Source organism: Eurytemora carolleeae, unplaced genomic scaffold (genome assembly GCF_000591075.1).
Source record: "Eurytemora carolleeae unplaced genomic scaffold, Eaff_2.0 scaffold442, whole genome shotgun sequence".
Taxonomy (NCBI): Eukaryota; Metazoa; Arthropoda; class Copepoda; order Calanoida; family Temoridae; genus Eurytemora; species Eurytemora carolleeae.
The window spans coordinates 84,474-104,392 of NW_019396383.1; the positions used below are offsets into that span (position 1 = coordinate 84,474).

Consider the following 19,919-nt stretch of genomic DNA (forward strand, 5'->3'; position numbering starts at 1 on the left):
CATCGCGCCTAAAGTAATTAATATCAATCTCCATTTAAAAGATATTTTCAAAAAACCTCTACAGTGTTTAGATTTTTGTATTCGCCTACTCGACAGGGGCGTACGAGGGCTTTTGTTTAGGGGGGGAATTTTTTTGGCCCCCCCCCCCTTGGCAACATTATTTTGGGCTGATTACTATTTGAGGTGGTGGAGATTACCAATTGAGGAGCGCGCTTGCCGCAAAACAGATTTGGGTGGCGGTGATTACTATTTAAGAGGAACTCTGGACTCCCTCCCTCATCTGACCTACTATAGTATTGTGCATCCGACCTATTTTTTACTCTAGATATGGGCCGGGATCCCAAAAACCCAGTCTTTCAATTTGTGCCCATTTATGCACTCAATGATATATAGAATGGGCCAAGTTAGTTTTGGAACTATAATGTCTCCTATTCATCAAATTATTTATTTTGTAAAAATACTTGATGGGAGGTAATTTTTAAAAAAATTGAAAAAATTAGTTTAATTGAACTAATAGAAGTTAGTCAAAACGAACGTTTGTCCAAACGAACGCTTGTCCAATCGATAATTAGTCCAATTGATACGACACCAATACATTTAATATCAAAGACGATAATTTTTTGTCTGTAAATATCCGCGGCAACAGAACAAGGTTTATTTGCTTGAAAATTTGGCGGACTCCCCAGTCTCACACTGGAGAAAATTACTAATCAGGAGAACTTATTATTCTGAACGTAGATGATGACCTGTCTTGTGTGTTACTTCCAAATAATATTATCTGTATGTTCATGAAAGTTTAAGAAAAGTTTTCTTTTTCAGCCGTGGACCCTGAAACTACTGCTGGACGTGTGTCGAGACCACCCATTGAATTTGTAACCACTCAATTTCGCCGAAAAATGAACATTAAATGTGATGGGGGGGGGTACCGTAGTAAATCGGACATTGCCATCTTAGCATGGAGTATTACTTGAAAATACNGAAGGTCTGTCTTGGTCACAGCGCTCAGCCCACTAGCCTGTCTCAGCCGCAGCGCTCAGCCCATAACTCGTCCTAACCTACCCTAACCCTGAAATAATACAAAATAAAAATTTGTTGTTGAAATAAATTGAAATCTAGGTCATGATTAAAATTGATTAGGGGGGGGGGGGTCAAAAAATCGTTCTCTATGACAGACCCCATTATTTTCTTAATAATTTGCTTAATAATATTGAGAAATTTGGATTTTGATCGTTTTTTAAAATAATTTTGAGGTAAAAATGATAAGCGAACTTCACCGATTTATTAGCTGTCACAATTTTTTGGTCGTGGCCGTCAAAATAGTAATAAAAACTTCTCTTTGCTTTGCTGAACTTCCAAAGCAATGTTTGATGTTAATGTACTTAAAGTTTGTCATATATTATTATGAATAATTATTTACTAAACCCTTGTAAAAGAAATCATTAGATTACATTTTAGAGTTCAAAATGGGAGCCAAATCAAAGCAAAAGTCTACTGGAAAAAAAGCAAGTCGAAGAAAAAATATAAGCCATTCTGAACAAGAAGATGTTCAGGGGAAGGAGAATGAAGTTGTGGATGAAGAAATGATTAGTCCTGAAAATCCCGATCAAGATTATCAGGAGAAGGAACCATCTGAGATTAGCCTTGAAGCCGCAGATAGTATTCCTATAAGGTTAAAGTCTATCTTTATCTATATGTATACTTTGCTTATCTATCTGTTTGCTTGTATCCATTTAACATTAACCGACTTAACAGATCGGGACCATATTTTTTGTGGGACCTCGCGTGACCCCAGGGAAGGTTTATGAGTGATCGAGTTTTCAAAAACTTACCTCTAACAAAATTCAATTTTTGAAAACTTTGAAAATCCAAGAAATATTTTTTTAAAAATCCGCGAAATTTTCGTCTTTTTGTTTTACAGTGTATACAAAGAGAACATGTTCACAATTATAAAGAAGATGGGTGCGAATTAAAGCCTAGTTAATATGTATAACTTTGCTTGTCTGTTTGTTCGTATCCACTAAACGTCAAAACCGCTGAACTGATCCGGTCCAAATTTTTTGTGGGACCTGACATGACCCCAGGGAAGGTTGAGAATGCTCAGAGTTTTTTTAATTTCAGACAATAGCGGTCCAAATGGTTCGAAGAAATTTTCTCAAAAATTTGAAAATCTTTAATTCCAAAAAGAACTAAATCGTGCTTTCTAAGCAAGAGTCTTTATTTCTCTCAATAAGAAATTTTTGAGAATGACAAAAAAATCACCAAAATATGAAAATTTGACCAGTTATTCTCAAATAGATTTTAGTACAATAGATGGTAACGTAGAATATGTACACTCTCAGTACAGTACATTAATAATATCATGATAATTTTAGAATGAAGTGTCTATCTTACAGTAAAATAAGTGCAATTAAACGTGTTCTTTAATTTCTGTTTTAACACTTTTTTTAATCTTGATAGATATTTCAACTAATGTGAGAAAATTTTGTTTTCCTTGTTATATTTGACACTTGTGACGTTGTGTATAATTGGTTAATTTCTCTGTTGCCTTCTATTGTACTTGATAATCTATTTGGTTATCCTAATTTTATTACCAAACTTTTTATTTAAAGACATGATGAACATTTTTAATTTCTAGTGGACACAGCATCCTGCAAGAGTCCCTGGAAAACCCAGATAAATTCTTAAAAATGTTTACTGCTCATCTTGCTAAGGTGAATATTGTCAAATATATAACTTTTCTCGAAAGCCCTAAAATGAAATAGGTAAAGTATCTATAAGATAATAGATATTGATGGCAATATTTTTTTTGCATGTACCACCGAATTTTCACTTTTGCGGAAAAGGGGGGGGGGTCGTTTTCTTACTTTATTTTGAACCCAGTTTTAGTTTTGCTTATTGCGAAATGGTGGTAGATAAAGTTAGAGGTAAAAAAAACTACAATTGAAGTCAATTTTATATATTTTTTAGGGGGAGTTTGATTTAGAGGAGACTCTTCCAGTTCTGACAAAAGACGAGCAGGTTGATAATAATAATTAAACATCCTCTGCTAATGTGGATCCGGATCCTGGATCCTTTCGGAAAAACGGATCCGGATCTGTATCAGGATAACGTCATGTATAGGAACATGTTGAGAAAATAAAAATTAATCTTATCATCGAAAATAAGTAATCTTGTTCAATTATTAGTTTCTATTCTCTCATTATTCTGGTTTCTCATGATTCACAAAGATTTTCGCAGATTTTCTAGAATTATTATTGAAAAGACGACATTTGAAGAATTTGAAGAAATCTGCGAATAAATTCAAAGAAATTAGAAATTAAATATAATAATGAAAACGAAATAATCGATTTTAGCATTGATTTATTGACAAATTGCTTTTGAGAAATATGTTCCTAACAATCCAATTGGATTACTGAATAATTTTTACTTTATTTTTCGTTTTCGTTATTCAATAATTTAAAAAAAACACAACTCTGCATACTCAGTTCAACTACCTCACATAGTCGGTCACTCCCTTTAAACCTACTCTATCTAGTTATGTAAACTATGCCTGGACCTCGAGGTTGTATATGAGAGTCCTCCGATGGGTCTAAAGAGAGTAGTTAGCCTCCAATGCAAGCATTTATTAGATCTTCAAAAACTGGAACATAAGGTTAAATTTTAATTATTTAATGAAAAGTAACTAGATTAAAATATATTATTTAGTAATAAATAAAAGTCATTTGCGCATAAATTTGTCAAGATTACCACAGTCTACAATCAGTTCACTTAAATATTTTTTTTTTACTGGGGGGTGAAATGGAGGGCGGGAGGTAAAATATGTTGTTGAAAATAAATGCTAGAATTCCAAAATCATGAGAAAAAAAAATTGTAATCGAAATTCATACAAATTACTGGGGTATACAATATATTTTTATAATTTCCCTTCGCCCTAGGCTAAGCTTTGATGTAAATATTGTAAATAGGACTAATCCACAAGATTTTTGACCACTTCAGATAATTTTGATTACTTTAGATAATTTTTACCACTTTGGATAATTTTGACCACTTTAGATAATTTTGACCACTTATGATAATTTTGACAACTTTAGATAATTTTGACCACCTTAGGAAAATTTTGACCACTTTAGATAATTTTGACCACTTCAGATAACTTTGACCACCTTATGAAAATTTTGACCACTTCAGATAATTTTGACCTCTTTAGATAATTTTGACCACCTTAGGAAATTTTGACCACTTCAGATAATTTTGACCACTGTAGATAATTTTGACCACTTCAGATAATTTTGACCACTTCAGATAATTTTGACCACTTCAGATAATTTTGACCATTTTAGATAATTTTGACCACTTCAGATAATTTTGACAACTTTAGATAATTTTGACCACCTTAGGAAAATTTTGGCCACTTTAGATAATTTTGACCACTTCAGATAATTTTGACCACTTTAGATGATTTTGATTACTTTAGATAACTGTGACCACTTTAGATAATTTTGACCACTTTAGATAATTTTGACCACTTCAGATAATTTTGACCATTTTTATTTTACCCAAATATAATGTTATCAGATCCGGAGTAAATCTAAATCTTAAATATTTCTTCAAGATTCACTGATTTTTTTAACTGATGATTTTCAAACTATTCCTTCGCATTTTTTATATAAAGTATTTTCTCTGTAGCTGTTCTTCTTGAATTATGTTTTACTATCTAGGGTGTAGAGGTGGTTGCAAAGTGCCTGGAGACTTGGTACAATAATAAGATGGAGGAGAGGTCTGTATCACTTGAACGACCGAATTTTAAAATTAAACATATTTTCCTTTATAAAACACAGAAATTTTTCTTACAAAATTTGACGGCTTTCGAAATGCTTTCTCTAAGTTCCACATTAAGTTATTACTATTAAAACTCTGGATTTAAAAAAAATTATTAACTATTTTTATTTTCTTTTAGGGATGAAGTTGCCAAACCTCTGCTCAGATATCTTATTGGAAGGTAAATTATATTTGAATTTTTTGTACTAAGATTGAAAAGACTGAGAAATACTTTTAGTGGTTTTACTTTTTAAAATTGAACTTCAGTTTGCAATTGTTTTTTTTCTATTGAAATTTATTTTTTTCCTCTACTTGAGCGGGGGAAATGATAAATCAAGAAAATAAAGGCACCTGGGGAAAAAGCAGATCAAAATAAATGTATTATTAAATAAACATATTTTGAGGGCGCTTGGAAAGAAGGGGGCCAAAGCTGACGTGAAACGAATTTGGAATCTTCACCAAGTGCTTCTCTCTCTCAGGTATAGATTGCATCATGCATCAAGTACTTCTCTCTCTCAGGTATATATTGCATCAGGCATCAAGTAATTATCTCTCTTAGGTATAAATTGCATCACGCATCAAGTACTTCTCTCTTAGGTATAGATTGCATCATGAAGCAAGTACTCATGTCTTTTTTATTTGCGTCATGCCTAATTTAATCCTACACAAATTTAGGCATATGTGTATATTTATTTAAGTAAATTCATGCAGTTGTTTATTAAAGTATATTTAGGCAGTTTATTAAAGTATATTCAAGCAGTTTATTAATATATATTAATATTTTGGCAGTTTATTAAAGTCTATTTAGGCAGTTTATTAAAGAATAATCAAGCAGTCTATTAAAGTATATTTAGGCAGTTTATTTATTTATATTTTGACAGTTTATTAAAGTATATTCAGACAGTTTATTAAAGTATATTCAAGTATATATAAAGTATATTTAGGCAGTTTATCGAGGTATATTCTTAATCTGGCCGTCTATTAAAGTATATTTAGACAGTTTATTAAAGTATTCGTATTTTGGCAGTTTATTAAAGTATATTATTATTCTGGCAATTTATTAAAGTATATTTTGGCAGGTCAATAATGTATAATGTATATTCAAGCAGTATTAAAATATATTTAGGCAGTTGATTTAAGTATATTCAGGCTGGATGAAGGAGGAAGGAAGGATATTTTGCTGCAGTGTGTAGGACATCCTCTCTTCTTAACAACTCCAGTTAGTATTCTTCTCCTTACTAAACTTACCTTTAAGCAGGGCTCCAACCCTGGAGGGAATCAGTCACCCTTCTCCTTCTCTTTGAAAAATAAAAGAATAATTTTTATTGGGAAAAAGAATTTTATGGGAAATGGTTTAATTTTTTCCCCATCATGCTTCACAACTAACCTACTAAGGCAAGGATTGTCGACCCCTATTTTATTGAATGATTGTTTGTCTGCTAGTAATAATAATAAACGTGGGATGAACCCTGCCGTCACAATTGGTTTTACCCAGGGAGTAAGGAATAGAAGGGAGATAGAGTTGACGCGGTTCGCCCTACCATATGATTATACATGCTTTGCAGACGGTACCTCATTTGAATAAGAAATATTTGTCTGATGTACAATGACCGGGATTCACAACGGTGCCTTTAAAACCTACTTATGTTCGTCTAGTACAGAGATATTTGTTGTAAACCTATCAAAACCCGCTTGTTTTCAGCTGCAATTTCCAGTTCGTGGTGTACGTTGCGTACACTGGCATTTGCAGGTGAATACAAGAGGGGTTCGATAAGATATACACACGTATCTCTGCACTTGACGAACATACAAATATTTTGAGGTTACCTTTCTAAATCGGGCATAACCATTTGATTGATTGGTTGGTTGATTGGTTGGTTGATTGACTGATTGATTGATTGATTGATTGATCTATCCTAGGAAGGAGTAAAGTTCAACGTATTCTTGTTCTCCTTGTCTGTTCCTTTTATCCAAGATATACACAAGAAGGCGAGAACTGTTCTACCTACCTTGACTGGAAAGCAGTCGCACTCGTTAGGTAGGTCAGGCTTAATCATAGTGCCAGTCAGTTTTCTAGCCTACCAAATGACAGAAAATTTGAGTGAAAATAGTGATTTGGATCCATTTTATTTTGATGCGATCTGTGCATGGGAATCATGTATCCGGTCTGAAAAAAATGGATCCAAATTCGGATCCGGATGGAGCTCATGAAAATTTCTTTACAAGTTTTTTTTTATTCCTTTCTAACAACTTTCAAAATTTTCTTCTTGATATACCGGGGAATATTTAAAAAAGTGTTAATGACCCTTTTTTTGAGCAAACCGTTACTAACGATAATTTCGTTGATAAAAATAAAAATAAAAAGTTCAACCATATTTCGTTGGAAATCAAGGCCGAGATATCAACACTCCAATACATTTCTATTAAAATATCCAAAAATGATGTTAAAGTAAACCTCTAGTCCGATTTATATCGATTCTCTGTAAATGTTTATGAGCAAAGCAACAATTGGAAAGATATCATCTTTTTTCTCTTTTAAAAAGCGTTGAAATTTGTACGTTCTTTATCTCTGTTGCCTCAAATGTGCTAGTCACTTTTACAGAGAAGTCCTAATTAGAAATTGTCAATTTTTCAGATAGATTAACGAGGATATTGTCAAAAAAATAAAATGTCACTTGAAATCACATTTACAATCCCTATCAGGTGAAGTGTACCATAAAGCCTGGGGGAACAGTGGTGGAGAATTCCTGACTAGTTTAGAGGATTCTATTCAGAATATAATGGAATGCGGTATGCTTGTGCAGAGAGGAAAGTAAGTATAAGCAAAAACTATTTTCTCCATTTTTGTCAATTAATCTCTTAAAATAAACCTAACGTACTGAATGGAAGATATGAGTTATCAAGAGAGGAGTAGGAGGAGCAGGGAGGAGGGGGGTGATTTGAAAGAAAATATTGACCCTTGGATGATTTTATTATTAGGTCCGTTCAGTAATTATTTCATTTTAATTTTTGAGAAAGAAAAGTTTTGAATTTTCTGATGCTTTTCGAAACTTTGAAACATGAAAAAACGTATTGTTTGAAAAAATATTATACCTTTTTGAAAACATTATTTAACAAGCTATTGACTCATCGGAACTAAGAAGTTGTCGGACATAACTTTATGTGAACTCTGAACCAGTACTCTTATACTTTGTTCTAATTGTTTTGTTTGGGGTTTAATTAGCACTTTGGAGCCTTTTCAGGTCAATACGGATCTTATTCCAAACCATATCAAAACCGGATTCACAATTATTTTTTATATACATCTTTTTCTATGGCAATTTTTTTATAAGGGGTATTTGGTTTACCCGGAAATAAAAACCTCCAACTGGAATATACATTTAGGCAAATAATCACACTGTACGGTTGAATGCTACAGAACTATTTCTGAGTGCGTATCCTATAGAAGATTCTACCCAGGATATCTGCGTTAAATCGGCCTTTCTAGAGAAACAACATACACAGGTATTGTCAGATTAGACCCACACTAGGTTTATTTCTAGAGAAACAACATACACAGGTATTGTCAGATTAGACTCACATTAGGTTTATATCTAGAGAAACGACATACACAGGTATTGTCAGATCAGACCCACACTAGGTTTATTTCTGGCGTCATGCATCAGATTATACAATATACCCCAGTTTTAACCATTTAAACACAATGTTAGACATGAATTTTAGATGGAAAGTAGAAATATTTTTGTTTTCAGATTATTCAGCTTCTGAAGGATAACTCGGTTGAGGTCAGGGTTGCGGCTGTTATAGGTATTTTTTATTTTATTTATTTAAAAAGAATTATTTTTTATTTTTGTTTATTGGATTAAACGATATTTGAATTTAGAAATAAATTTGGGTTAATATTTTTTTTTTGTTGTTGACAGAATACAAATAATTTTAGGAGTTGGTCGTATATTGTCTGTTTACTGGCTGATGTTTCCGAGTGAAACTTTAAGGAACAACATAAACAAATTTATTCATTGTCAAAGAAACATCTGAAGTAAGGCACTGCCCCCCCCTCTTATACGTTTACACAAATCCTTGAACCTTAAATTTAAAGGGAAGCAAGTAACCCTCCATGCAAAGAAGTCAAAGCCCAATTTACAACGGTATCCTTGAAACCTTTTTGTGTTCCTCGAGTACAGAGTCATGTGTGTGTGAACTTATCGAAACCCGTTTGCCTTGAATTCAGCTGCGTACAGTGTGCAGTCTGAACTCAACACAGTGCACAAATGAATTTGCAGCTGAATACAAGCATGTTTCGATACGTTAACACATACAGACTTTGTACTCAACGAACCACAACGGCTTTAAGGGTACCATTGTAAATCGGACATTGCCCACTTTGCAAGGCGGGTCACTTGAAATTACGCTTACAGTCCCTTTAAAAATTCTCCTACCCACCTTAAACCGCTTAAATTATTTTGAAAAATTAAAAATTAAAAGTCCTATTTTAAAATTTTTTGGAGGATTGGGGTTATTTTTGAAGGTTTTAATAATGAATAAATTCTTAATCTTTTCAAATTATATATAAAATTTAAAGAATATAGGATTTAAAATTAGTGGTTTTTTTATTTTAAATCTATGTTGTGGTCCAGTAATTTAGTTGGACATATGGTGAGGGAGTTATCTGTAGACTCAGACTATAGAGTTCGGGTTGCAGTCTTTCAGGCATCATTTAAATCAATCAATCAAACAATAAATAATTTAATCAAACAAACTTTGTCTTTTCATCAAGCTATATGTACCAATCAAGCTTTCTAATTTCAGCTAATTCCACCTAAAAAGCTTTCTCAAATTCTCATCTTAACCAACCAAGCTTTCTCATTTTAACAAATCATTAAATCATCTTTATCATTTCCAAATATCAAGCTTTTTCATTTTATTTTCTTCATACATTTAAGAGCAATACAAAATAATGAATTTAGTGATATGCTAGTCTATGCAAGTTTGCTACAAACATAAGAGCGAGCATAAACACTTTCTTTGGCTCACCTCAATTAGCACTTGATTGTTTATCTTCAAGTAAACAAGTAAACAAAGACGGGTAGCAGAGGTACAGTCAACAATACTTCAGAGCCAGCCCAGCATCATAATTATGTTGAAGTAGATGTGAGACGAGGATATTTAGACAAACTCAATTTTGTAATAAATCACCTGGTTCAGTGACTTTTATGAAGGAATTACGGGATATCACAACAAATCTATATAAATCATCCTTTAGAAATAAATGACCATTTATATCAGGGATGATTTATAGACCTGGAGAAATCAGGAATAAGCAGGTTAGAAGGACGCAACTAACCCATCGTGATCTGAAAGACAAGACCAGTTATTTAAAGAGAAGTAGCTAGACTTTTTAGCATTTTAACATAGTTAAAGTATCGGCCAGACTTTTCAGCATTTATAAAACTTAACCGTTTTTAAAACAATTTTCAATCATTCTTCAATCATAAAATCATACTCAAATTAAGATATAAAATAGGCCTTCAAAATGTTTTTACAGTAAACTCTCAGATTATATAAAACATTTTGGACAAAAGAGTAATGGTAGATTCGATGTATTTCTAGAGATTTGTAGGATTAGTAGGATTAGTAGATTGAAGATAGAATATCTCTGTAGAACTAGTTGGAGAACAATTCAAATATGAACACCCTGAACACATCATATTTTATGAAAGATCCTCCAGGTCCTACAGATATCAACCGAATATTTCATTAATATTAAAATTTAAAGATTAATTGCCAATCATCGTAGAATTGATTTACTAATTGATTGAAATGATTTAGAGCTTTAAATCTATGTTGGGTGAATCCCATTCACATGTTTACTTGAAAGAAGTTCTTCCTCATCTCAAAAGGTATGTGCAACTTAGAATTTGCAATGCTCAATGTGCATTGTGCAAGGTATGTGTCTATATGCAATTTGGAATAAAATTTGAAATAATGTAGACTCAAGTTATGGCTTAAATTAGTGTTCTGAAAATGAAACATAGCAAATGTGCAGTGTACTCAGATCCATAAGTTGGTATTATAGCAACTGGTAAACTAATTGCTTCAAAACATCACCAAATGTCTACCTAATCCTCAATTTTAGGGGTCTCACTGTAATATATATTTACATGAGTAAATATTTTTCTTGGTAAATGTGAAAAGATTCCATGGTTTGGAATTCTGTACTTACTTCTTCATGCTTCTATGTTGACTTCTAGAAATCCAGGTAGAATTATAGCAGGAGCTACATTGTGGTCCTATGTAGCATCTTTGATTTAAATGATGTTATCCAGTCCATCCTTAAATGATTTTACAGTCCTGCTCTCTTTCAATTTAGTTGGCAATCTAATCCAGGGTTCAATAACCCTGTTTGAAAAGAAGTTGCTCCTTACATCAGTCCTTGCTTGCCTCCTAACTAGGTTCAAATGATAAGCAGATTGTCTTGTTTGTTATGAAGGTTCATTCCCAACAGTTTCAACCCATATACTGGAGTCCACACTATCAAACCCCTTGAGAATCTGAAATGTTTGAATCAGATCATATCTTCTCCGTCTGGTTTCAATGGTTTGCAGACCTAGATCCTTAAGTTTTCTTGATAGCTCCTCCCTTTCAGACCGGAAACCATCCCTACCATTCTTATCTGTTTCTTTTCCAAGAGTTATATATCACCTTTGGAAACCATCCCTACCATTCTTATCTGTATCTTTTCCTAGAGTTCTATATCACCTTAGGTCCAAGGTGTCCAAACAGGAATAGCAAATTCTAGATGTGGCCTAATATATTGTAAGTAATTCGTTCCATAAGAATCACGTTTTTAGTAATATTTCTTTTCTGGAGTAAATTACGGATTTGGAGAAATTAAGTAAAAGAAAATAAACTTTAAAAAATATTTGCTAGCAATCTTTGGTGGTTGAGGTAATTCTGAAAACTATAAAACTCACACCTCATTATTAACACATTTTTTTCAGGAGCCTTCATGATGTGAATGAGACAGTTCGTATTGCTTTCGTTGATCTTCTTCTTCAAGTTTGCAATATTAAAACTATCAAGTAAGATTTTTATGACATCATTATAATTAAAAAAGATCAGGGTAGATCGCTGTAAGCCTAGGGAAGTGGTTGATTCAGAGATATTGTGGTAGTTGTAAGGCCAGGGGAGTATATTCTTACTAGAAGTTGAATTGTTTTTGTTAATTCACCTCATGTTCCTTCCTGGAGCTCTTGGGAACATCAAGTAAACAAGTAAGTAAGGTCCCCCCCCTCTGGAATTATTGTCCTGATTTTTTTCACCAAAAAGAGAACATTTATTTTCGGCATTATATCAAAAACTAGTTATTTTGCCACTAAATCACTTATTTTACCATATTTTAAGTCATTTTGCATTACTCACTTTGATTGTTATCTTCAATTAGTCATTTCTGCCACATTTTTACCCACTTACCCAGTGCCAGGGGTGTTTATTAGTTCCGAGATTTATATTCCTCCCCTCCCCCCTATTTTGAATCATATTTTTCCCCAAAGTCACAACCAAAACATCAGGTTTTGTTTAACATGGTGACGCAACCCATGCAAACTTCAAAGACGTTTGCTGTGGCGGGGGGAGCCCCCTTACGGAGAAAATGTTTGTATTTTTGAAGTACAATGGAGTGTTTTGGTGTCATACAATAGAGTGTTTTGGGTCATAAATGTTTATTAAAAGTGCTCCCATTTTATGAACAACATATTTCCAAGATACGCTTAAAGATTTATTTTTATAAGGTTTACAAAACTTGAAGTGGTAAAACTTTTCCTTTTTATCATTCAGATTAAAGGACTTCGTCAGTAAATAATTATTTTGTTGACAGTAATCCAGCAGGGGATAACTGAAAAAAATAGATTAAAAATATGTAAAATAAAATACAAAAATGCAATTTATATAGCCCCACTCTTGTATGTTTAATGTTGGACTTTTATAAATTTAAACTTGCATGGAAGAACATATTAAAAATATAAATCTCTACAAATATTTTCAATTGACAATATTCTTTCACAAAATAAAAATATTAAAACTTACATTACGGTGGGTTTCCACTTGCATGAGAGCACAGTATAATTCACAGTACAGTTGCTCGCATTCTCGTCAATAGATCAATAACATTTAGACAAATTATTAATCAATCAACTACAATTATCCATAATTTAGACAGTTCGGAAACTAATATTTTTGGTTCAATAGTGCACAGAGTTTTTAATTATTTCCTTTATTCAGAAATAATGAATAATCACCTTTTGTCTTGACAAAATCCAAGTTAAACATAGCAGTTGACACCGTGTTGAAAAGAAGGTTAATAGTGCTTCCAAAGCAATATTTTCAGTTTTCTATAAAAAAAAGTTTATAGAAACCAAGGTGTGCTTTAATTTGCACATTGAATTTAAAAATGCATTTCAGTATTTATACCTATATATCATTTGAAGAGAGAGTCCTCAACCCGCTCAATGATGTAAAGAATATTTGAAGTGTTGGCAGAAACGCAGTTTTACTTCAATCTACTAAAAAGATTTTCTTAGGTCTTTTAGAATGCATCTTTTTACAAATATGAATATTGCTTTTTACACAATTTATAAGGTTATACCTATCTAACTCCAGGAATGTGGAGAACAAAAGATTTAAAAATATCCAGAGATGGAATTTAAATCTGCCAAAACCCGGTTTAAATTAAGCGCCGGCTTAAATCTTGAAACATTTGACACATTTTAATTGGAGCCAACCATATTTAAACCGCGGGTTAAATTTAAACCGCCGCTCAAATTCTTTAAATTCGGCCACTGGTCACAGATCACCGAGATAATGTAGTCCAACTTTACGCTTTATGATTACTACTCATCATTTCTGAAAAAGTATTCAGAAATTAACATTTTTCAAGATAAACCAAAAGTAAGGTTTAATATAAAATTGTCTAAGTATTGAGTAAATATTTTTTAATGAAATCTAGGCTTTTAATATATTCAAGGTTTTGGATGTAAAACAATGAATGTTCATTTAGGTTTGTTGAACATTTTTAAGTAAATAGCTGTTTAATAATTTACAAAAACAAGATTAATATAAATGCAGATTGAATTTCATTTCTCCATCTTCATATTGAGTCTTGAATTGTCTATAGTGTTTATCAAATCGTCTCCAACCTATAAAGTAGAATTTACATTAGGAGATCCATAAATCATTCTGTTTTACACAGATTCCTTAGGACCTTAGGAGATCCATAAATGGTTATGTTTAACAAAGATTCCTTAGGACCTTAGAAGATCCAGAAATGGTTATGTTTTACACAGATTTCTTAGGACATTAGGAGATCCATAAATCATTCTGTTTTACACAGATTCCTTAGGACCTTAGGAGATCCATAAATCATTCTGTTTTACACAGATTCCTTAGGACCTTAGGAGATCCATAAATCATTCTGTTTTACACAGATTTCTTTAGGAGATCCATAAATCATTCTGTTTTACACAGATTCCTTAGGACCTTAGGAGATCCATAAATCATTCTGTTTTACACAGATTTCTTAGGACATTAGGAGATCCATAAATTATTCTGTTTTACACAGATTCCTTAGGACATTAGGAGATCCATAAATCATTCTGTTTTACACAGATTCCTTTGGGCCTTAGAAGATCCATAAATCATTCTATTTTACACAGATTCCTTAGGACCTTAAAAGATCCAGAAAGGTTGATGTTTTACACAGATTCCTCAGGACCTTAGGAGATCCAGAAATGGTTATGTTTAACACAGATTCCTTAGGACCTTAGAAGATCCATAAATCATTCTATTTTACACAGATTCCTTAGGACCTTAAAAGATCCAGAAAGGTTGATGTTTTACACAGATTCCTCAGGACCTTAGGAGATCCAGAAATGGTTATGTTTTACACTGATTTCTTAGGACCTTAGGAGATCCAGAAATGGTTATGTTTTACACAGATTCCCTAGGACCATATGAGATCCAGAAATGGTTGTGTTTCACACAGATTCTTTAGGACCTTACTATATACTGAAATGGTAATGTTTTACACAGATTCCCTAGGACCTTAGGGCAAACTAAAGAGATCCATAAATGGTTCTGGAAATAATATTGTGTTCAGGTTTTGGGATATATGTGATCTGTCCAACCTACTGGCAAGAGTAGAAATTGACCGGCCTGTGGTTGCCAGGTAAAACTTCAGGGTGTCCTTAACAATTGTGGTCCAAAAAAACGTGATAAAGGGTTTTGCAGCTTTGCAATGCATTTTTTAATTGATTTTAACTTTGGTTACGACACGCTGCATTAAATTCTTGAGGGGTTATTTTTCACAATAAATTATCTAAAGCCTTTTTCCTTTCGAAAAACACCCTTTTTCTGGGACATCCTGCACAATTAAAAATAATTTAGTAGTAATATGTTGACGTTATCTGGGAATTGCCATATTCAGTGATTGGCCATTTTTTTACATATTTATACTCTTCGTGGCACTCCTTCTTTTAATAATTTTAGTTTTTAAATATTTATACTTAATTGTTTATCTGAGATATATTAGGTTACTCAATACTCCAAAGGGCGTAATACGGTGTGAGGTTCTAGTACAGGCTTTGAAGAAAAATATGTATTCATGGTATTTTTTGCTTACCNTGTTGGTGTACTTCTTAAATTTATACACCCCTGGCTGAATTAGTGCATTTTGAATACTTGCAGAATTTCTTTGTAGGTTAAATTAACAAACGGTCGTATTAACTGATAGAATTACATGGCAATTGACAAAGATTTTATATTTTCTTTTTCAGAGGAATTGTGAAACTGCTACTACCGTCCTTTTTCTCGGAGGAAAGCTTTTTCTTCACTATAGACAACTAAAAATAATTCTTTAAAAGAAGAAAAATGAACTTGATCCAGTTCGCCTTATTTTGACAGGATTTCATCGGAGCAAATCCAGATACAGCTTTGTCCAGTAATTATTTTCCTATTGTTTAAGGGGCTGTTTGCGTAATTTCCCTCCATGCAAGGATGCCAATTTTAAAATCAATTAAATTTTTTAATTTCTAAATTTTAAATATTGATATCTAATTCATTCTTGATCAAACATACTGGTGTGACTTGTGCATTGTCATCCTATCAGTCACTTGATATTACCCGTACAGTCCCTTTAACAGATAAAGTTTCTCCTATTCTTTGGATTAAGTTAACAAAACATCTAAAGTAAATCTAAATACAGTGTTTGAAGTAAAAATAAGAAAACTCTTGAAGGATCTCGAAGTTGGTCAGAAGCTTTCTCGTTGCATCAATATGATCAAGGGACAATTCATTATATTTTTAAAAGCATGACCTGAAGTGTTTAATGTAGATTAAACTTCTAAGTTATTAGTAATTGGACTGAGCTGGGAACTTTAGATTAGTGGATATCGAGATCAATGCTTGATCCTCTCATTTTCTTAATCTCGAGACTAACCTAATCTTGTACTTGTATCCTGAAAAGTGAATAAAATCAACCAATCAGAGTCTCGTATCAGAAGCTGGGAAATTTGAAATGTTGCGCGCCATTTATGATTAATTTACAGAAACGGGAGGGACTTTCTAATTTTAAAAAACCAGCGTTTGATTTTTCTGAACTAAATCCAAAAATGACTGGATTAAGCAAGAAATTAAAAGTGTCCACATTGGATATTCGGATTAAGAAGTCGGGAATAAAGGTTTCCCATTCTAAAGTTCCTAGCTCTGGATTTATTTACGCCAAGTTTGGTTACAAGTCAAGAAACTAAGATGAAATATATGTGTAAGTATTCTCTAAAATTTTAATAGCTTTTTATTTTTGCTTATTTGTCTAAAAATATATGGGGATATTGAATTGAGAAGAAAAGAAAAAAAGTATAACATCTTCCTACTTGTTTCTTGGATAATTATTAAACAGTTATTGTTTTGCATTGAGCATGGTATTCTTTTGTGGGGGTCAATTAATATTATGTCTTCAGAGCTGTTTATTAAGACTAACGTTCAAAATGGCTATAGTCCTCAAATGTGGTAAAACATGTTTTTTAATAAGTTCATATTAACATGATTAAATTTATATTTAAATGCTCTAAAAGCCGGCATGTGAACAGCTAACTTTAGTTCAATCGGATATTAGTCCAATCGATATAGCATTGTATCTGTAATTGTTATCAAACGTAACTTTTTTACAGTAGGTGTATCAAAAAAAGAGGATTAAGAAGAAAATCAGAAGTGTGCAAATTTGAAACTCAAATTAAACATTCGGGTTTAAGGATATATCATTCTAAAGTTTTCCGCTCAGTCCCTTTAGGTGTTTATTGAATATGGCGGTCTGGGTTCTCCAAACCAGATCTTTCTCCTGATACTCCTGAAAAAGGGATGAATCTGTAACTAATGAATGGTTCCAGGAGAATGGTCCTGCGTCCAGGAACTTCTACATGTTGTTAATCCAGTTCTCGGATCTCAAAAGGTATAATTCCTTTCTTTATAATGTCTGTTCAATTTCAAACATATTTTTTGACGAGAAGGAGATAAGCACTATTTTTACTAGGGTGTATATTCTGAGTTAGAGTGGATATCTCTCTCTCCCCCCCCCCNCTAACATGGGGGGGGGGGTAGCCTAGGTGCTAATATAGGGGTGGGGGGTGTAGTGTGTAGCCCCCTCGAAAAATTTTTTAAATAAAACCAAATAAACTAAAAAGTTAAACTCCTATAAAGAAAAATAAAAGATTTCAAGCCACTTAATTACTTTACAGGCAGATGTGAGTATTCAGTTTTTTTTACCCATATGTTTTTAATTAAGGCTGATTTTGACTTAAAGTCCAAATTTCTTATCTTAATTTTCTTGGCAACTTTTGGGGAAGAGAATTCATCTCTTAAAACTTTTATTCTAACTTTTTCAATATTCCCGGACACTTTTTAGGAAGAAAATTCAAGCAGAATTACCTTCCCTATTCTGACTTCCCAGGAAAAAAATTCAATCTAAATTTAATAATTTTTTATCTTTTGATTTTTAAGAAAATATAGGAAAGAAAATTAAAACAAAATAAATTAAATTCTTCAAACTGAAGTGAACTTTCTTCTCGTTTTGGTTTTCTTGGATAAAATTTTTTTCTTCTTTATCTCTTCTTTCATACTTTTTCACTTAACCTATTTATTTCTCCTTCCTGTTGATCTAATTCCCAAGGGTTCAGGACTAAGAAGCTTCAGAGCAAGAGATGTCGGGCAGTAGATGTCCAGGGGAAGTTGTGGGCCAACTTAGTAAAGCCCATTTCAGTGCCCATCTGTGAGCTATGTTAGGTGGGCTTAGGGTATAGAGGCCTATATTAGCCTTTATGTGGTTCTTCATCAGGTCACTGAAGAACTTGTTATGTGGAATTATTTCTTTGGGGGGGGGGGGGGACCGACCCTTTAACAATGATGGGCATAGCTCAGACACTTCAGTGTATGATGGACAACTGGCTTATGCAGGGCTTGTTGGCTTAATGAGGTAGGTTATGGACTGTCATGAGGTAGGATATGGACTGTCATTGTAGACTGTGGTAGGGTATACTTCTGGACTTCGGTTCAGCTTGCCCCCTGGTGGTACCTCATCTGCAGATGGCTGGATGTCCACCCGATGGTTCAGCATGCACCCTGGTGGTACCTCATCTGCAGATGGCTGGATGTCCACCCGACGGTTCAGCCTGCCCCCTGGTGGTACCTCATCTGCAGATGGCTGGATGTCCACCCGATGGTTCAGCATGCCCCCTGGTGGTACCTCATCTGCAGATGGCTGGATGTCCACCCGATGGTTCAGCCTGCCCCCTGGTGGTACCTCATCTGCAGATTGCTGGATGTCCACCCGATGGTTCAGCATGCCCCCTGGTGGTACCTCATCTGCAGATGGCTGGATGTCCACCCGATGGTGGTCTGGGTTTTTCAAACTTAAGAGGCTTTCAGATCTCTTTCCTGATATGCCTGATCGGCCAATTTGCCTCAAAAACGGATTATAGAATCCAGTAGTACCATAGGAATTTTTCTTTGCTTGATATTAAATTCTGAAATATCCAGGCAAAGCTGGATCTCTAAGCTATGTTTGTTCATAACTCAGGACTGGAGCCATTGGGTAATCTGCTTTCAATTTTGATTGGGGAACTCAGTAGAACCACGAGAATTAATTTGGTTGGGTTTCTTGTAAAGGGAAAGTTTTGAAGTCCATTCAAATCTGGGTTTCCAAGTAAGTTTCATGAAATAAGGCTTCAAAGTTTGTGTTATTTTAGTGGTAGATTTTTATCTATTTGGTAGAATTAGAGCAGTCTGGCGATGAATGTTTTAAACTTATTTAGATCTGTTTTTTTAGTTTAGCTGAACTGATGATATGTATTTTGAACTCAATCAGATCTCTTTTTTTTAGTTTAGTTGAACTGATGATAGGTATTCTGAACTCGATCAGATCTCTTTTTTTTAGTTTGGTTGAACTGATGATAGGTATTCTGAGCTCGATTAGATCATTCCTGAAATCTAAATCAGCTCAGGATGAATCTGAACGGAATAATAGTGGAGTAGAGAAGAATAAGAGACGGAAGGTTAGTGAATTTTAAATAATAACTAAGATCGGTTGTGGTGTTTTAGGACAGAATTTTAAAAAAATTCTTCTCTGTTTATTTGATTTGATGAACTGTTCAAGTTTGAGACAAAAAAGTAACGCAGAAATTACAATGTACAATGTACAATGTACAATGTACAATGTACATTGTACATTGTACAAAGAATACATATACAGTAGGGTGTCACACGAAGGGTGTTGCAAACCCTTGATTTTTTATCGAGGTCAATGACCTCCGATCCCTGATTTTCATTGTGATCCAGTTAGATGGCCACATTTGGTCGCCATATTTGAGATCTGAGGTCATTGACCTCCACGAACTCAGAAAATACGAGAAAGTACCCCTTTTTCACTTTAATTCAATTATTTTAAGTTAATCAGACATGTTTATATATTTTGCTGCCACATAATTATATACAGATAAAGATCTCCGACCTCCAGTTTGACCTCTGTTTAATAATGACTTCTTAAAAGGGCAAAATAT

At 33.4% G+C, this 19,919-nt stretch overlaps 1 protein-coding gene across 1 annotated transcript; it reads left to right on the top strand.

The window, feature by feature from the left end:
* Positions 1–1,423: 1,423 nt before the first annotated feature.
* Positions 1,424–19,454, top strand: LOC111702140 (condensin-2 complex subunit G2). Its single transcript, XM_023473718.1, has 22 exons — positions 1,424–1,669; positions 2,636–2,711; positions 2,968–3,018; positions 3,536–3,652; positions 4,719–4,777; positions 4,958–4,999; positions 5,223–5,297; positions 5,968–6,037; positions 6,739–6,856; positions 7,522–7,630; positions 8,042–8,060; positions 8,203–8,322; positions 8,571–8,625; positions 8,759–8,813; positions 9,456–9,528; positions 10,648–10,718; positions 11,820–11,900; positions 14,972–15,040; positions 15,648–15,687; positions 16,108–16,155; positions 17,256–17,317; positions 19,298–19,454. The coding sequence occupies exons 1-22, from the start codon at positions 1,464–1,466 to the stop codon at positions 19,428–19,430; spliced, it is 1,749 nt and encodes a 582-aa protein (XP_023329486.1). The 5' UTR covers positions 1,424–1,463; the 3' UTR covers positions 19,431–19,454.
* The last annotated feature ends 465 nt before the right edge of the window (positions 19,455–19,919 follow it).

What these genes read in the sequence shown, in the direction of transcription:
- LOC111702140 (XM_023473718.1), top strand. Translation starts at nt 1,464, where the DNA reads ATGGGAGCCAAATCAAAGCAAAAGTCTACTGGAAAAAAAGCAAGTCGA. An exon ending in CAAGTGCTTCTCTCTCTCAG is followed by an intron (nt 5,298 to 5,967) that starts GTATAGATTGCA and finishes AAGTATATTCAG; the next exon opens with GCTGGATGAAGGAGGAAGGA. An exon ending in GTTCTTCCTCATCTCAAAAG is followed by an intron (nt 10,719 to 11,819) that starts GTATGTGCAACT and finishes CATTTTTTTCAG; the next exon opens with GAGCCTTCATGATGTGAATG.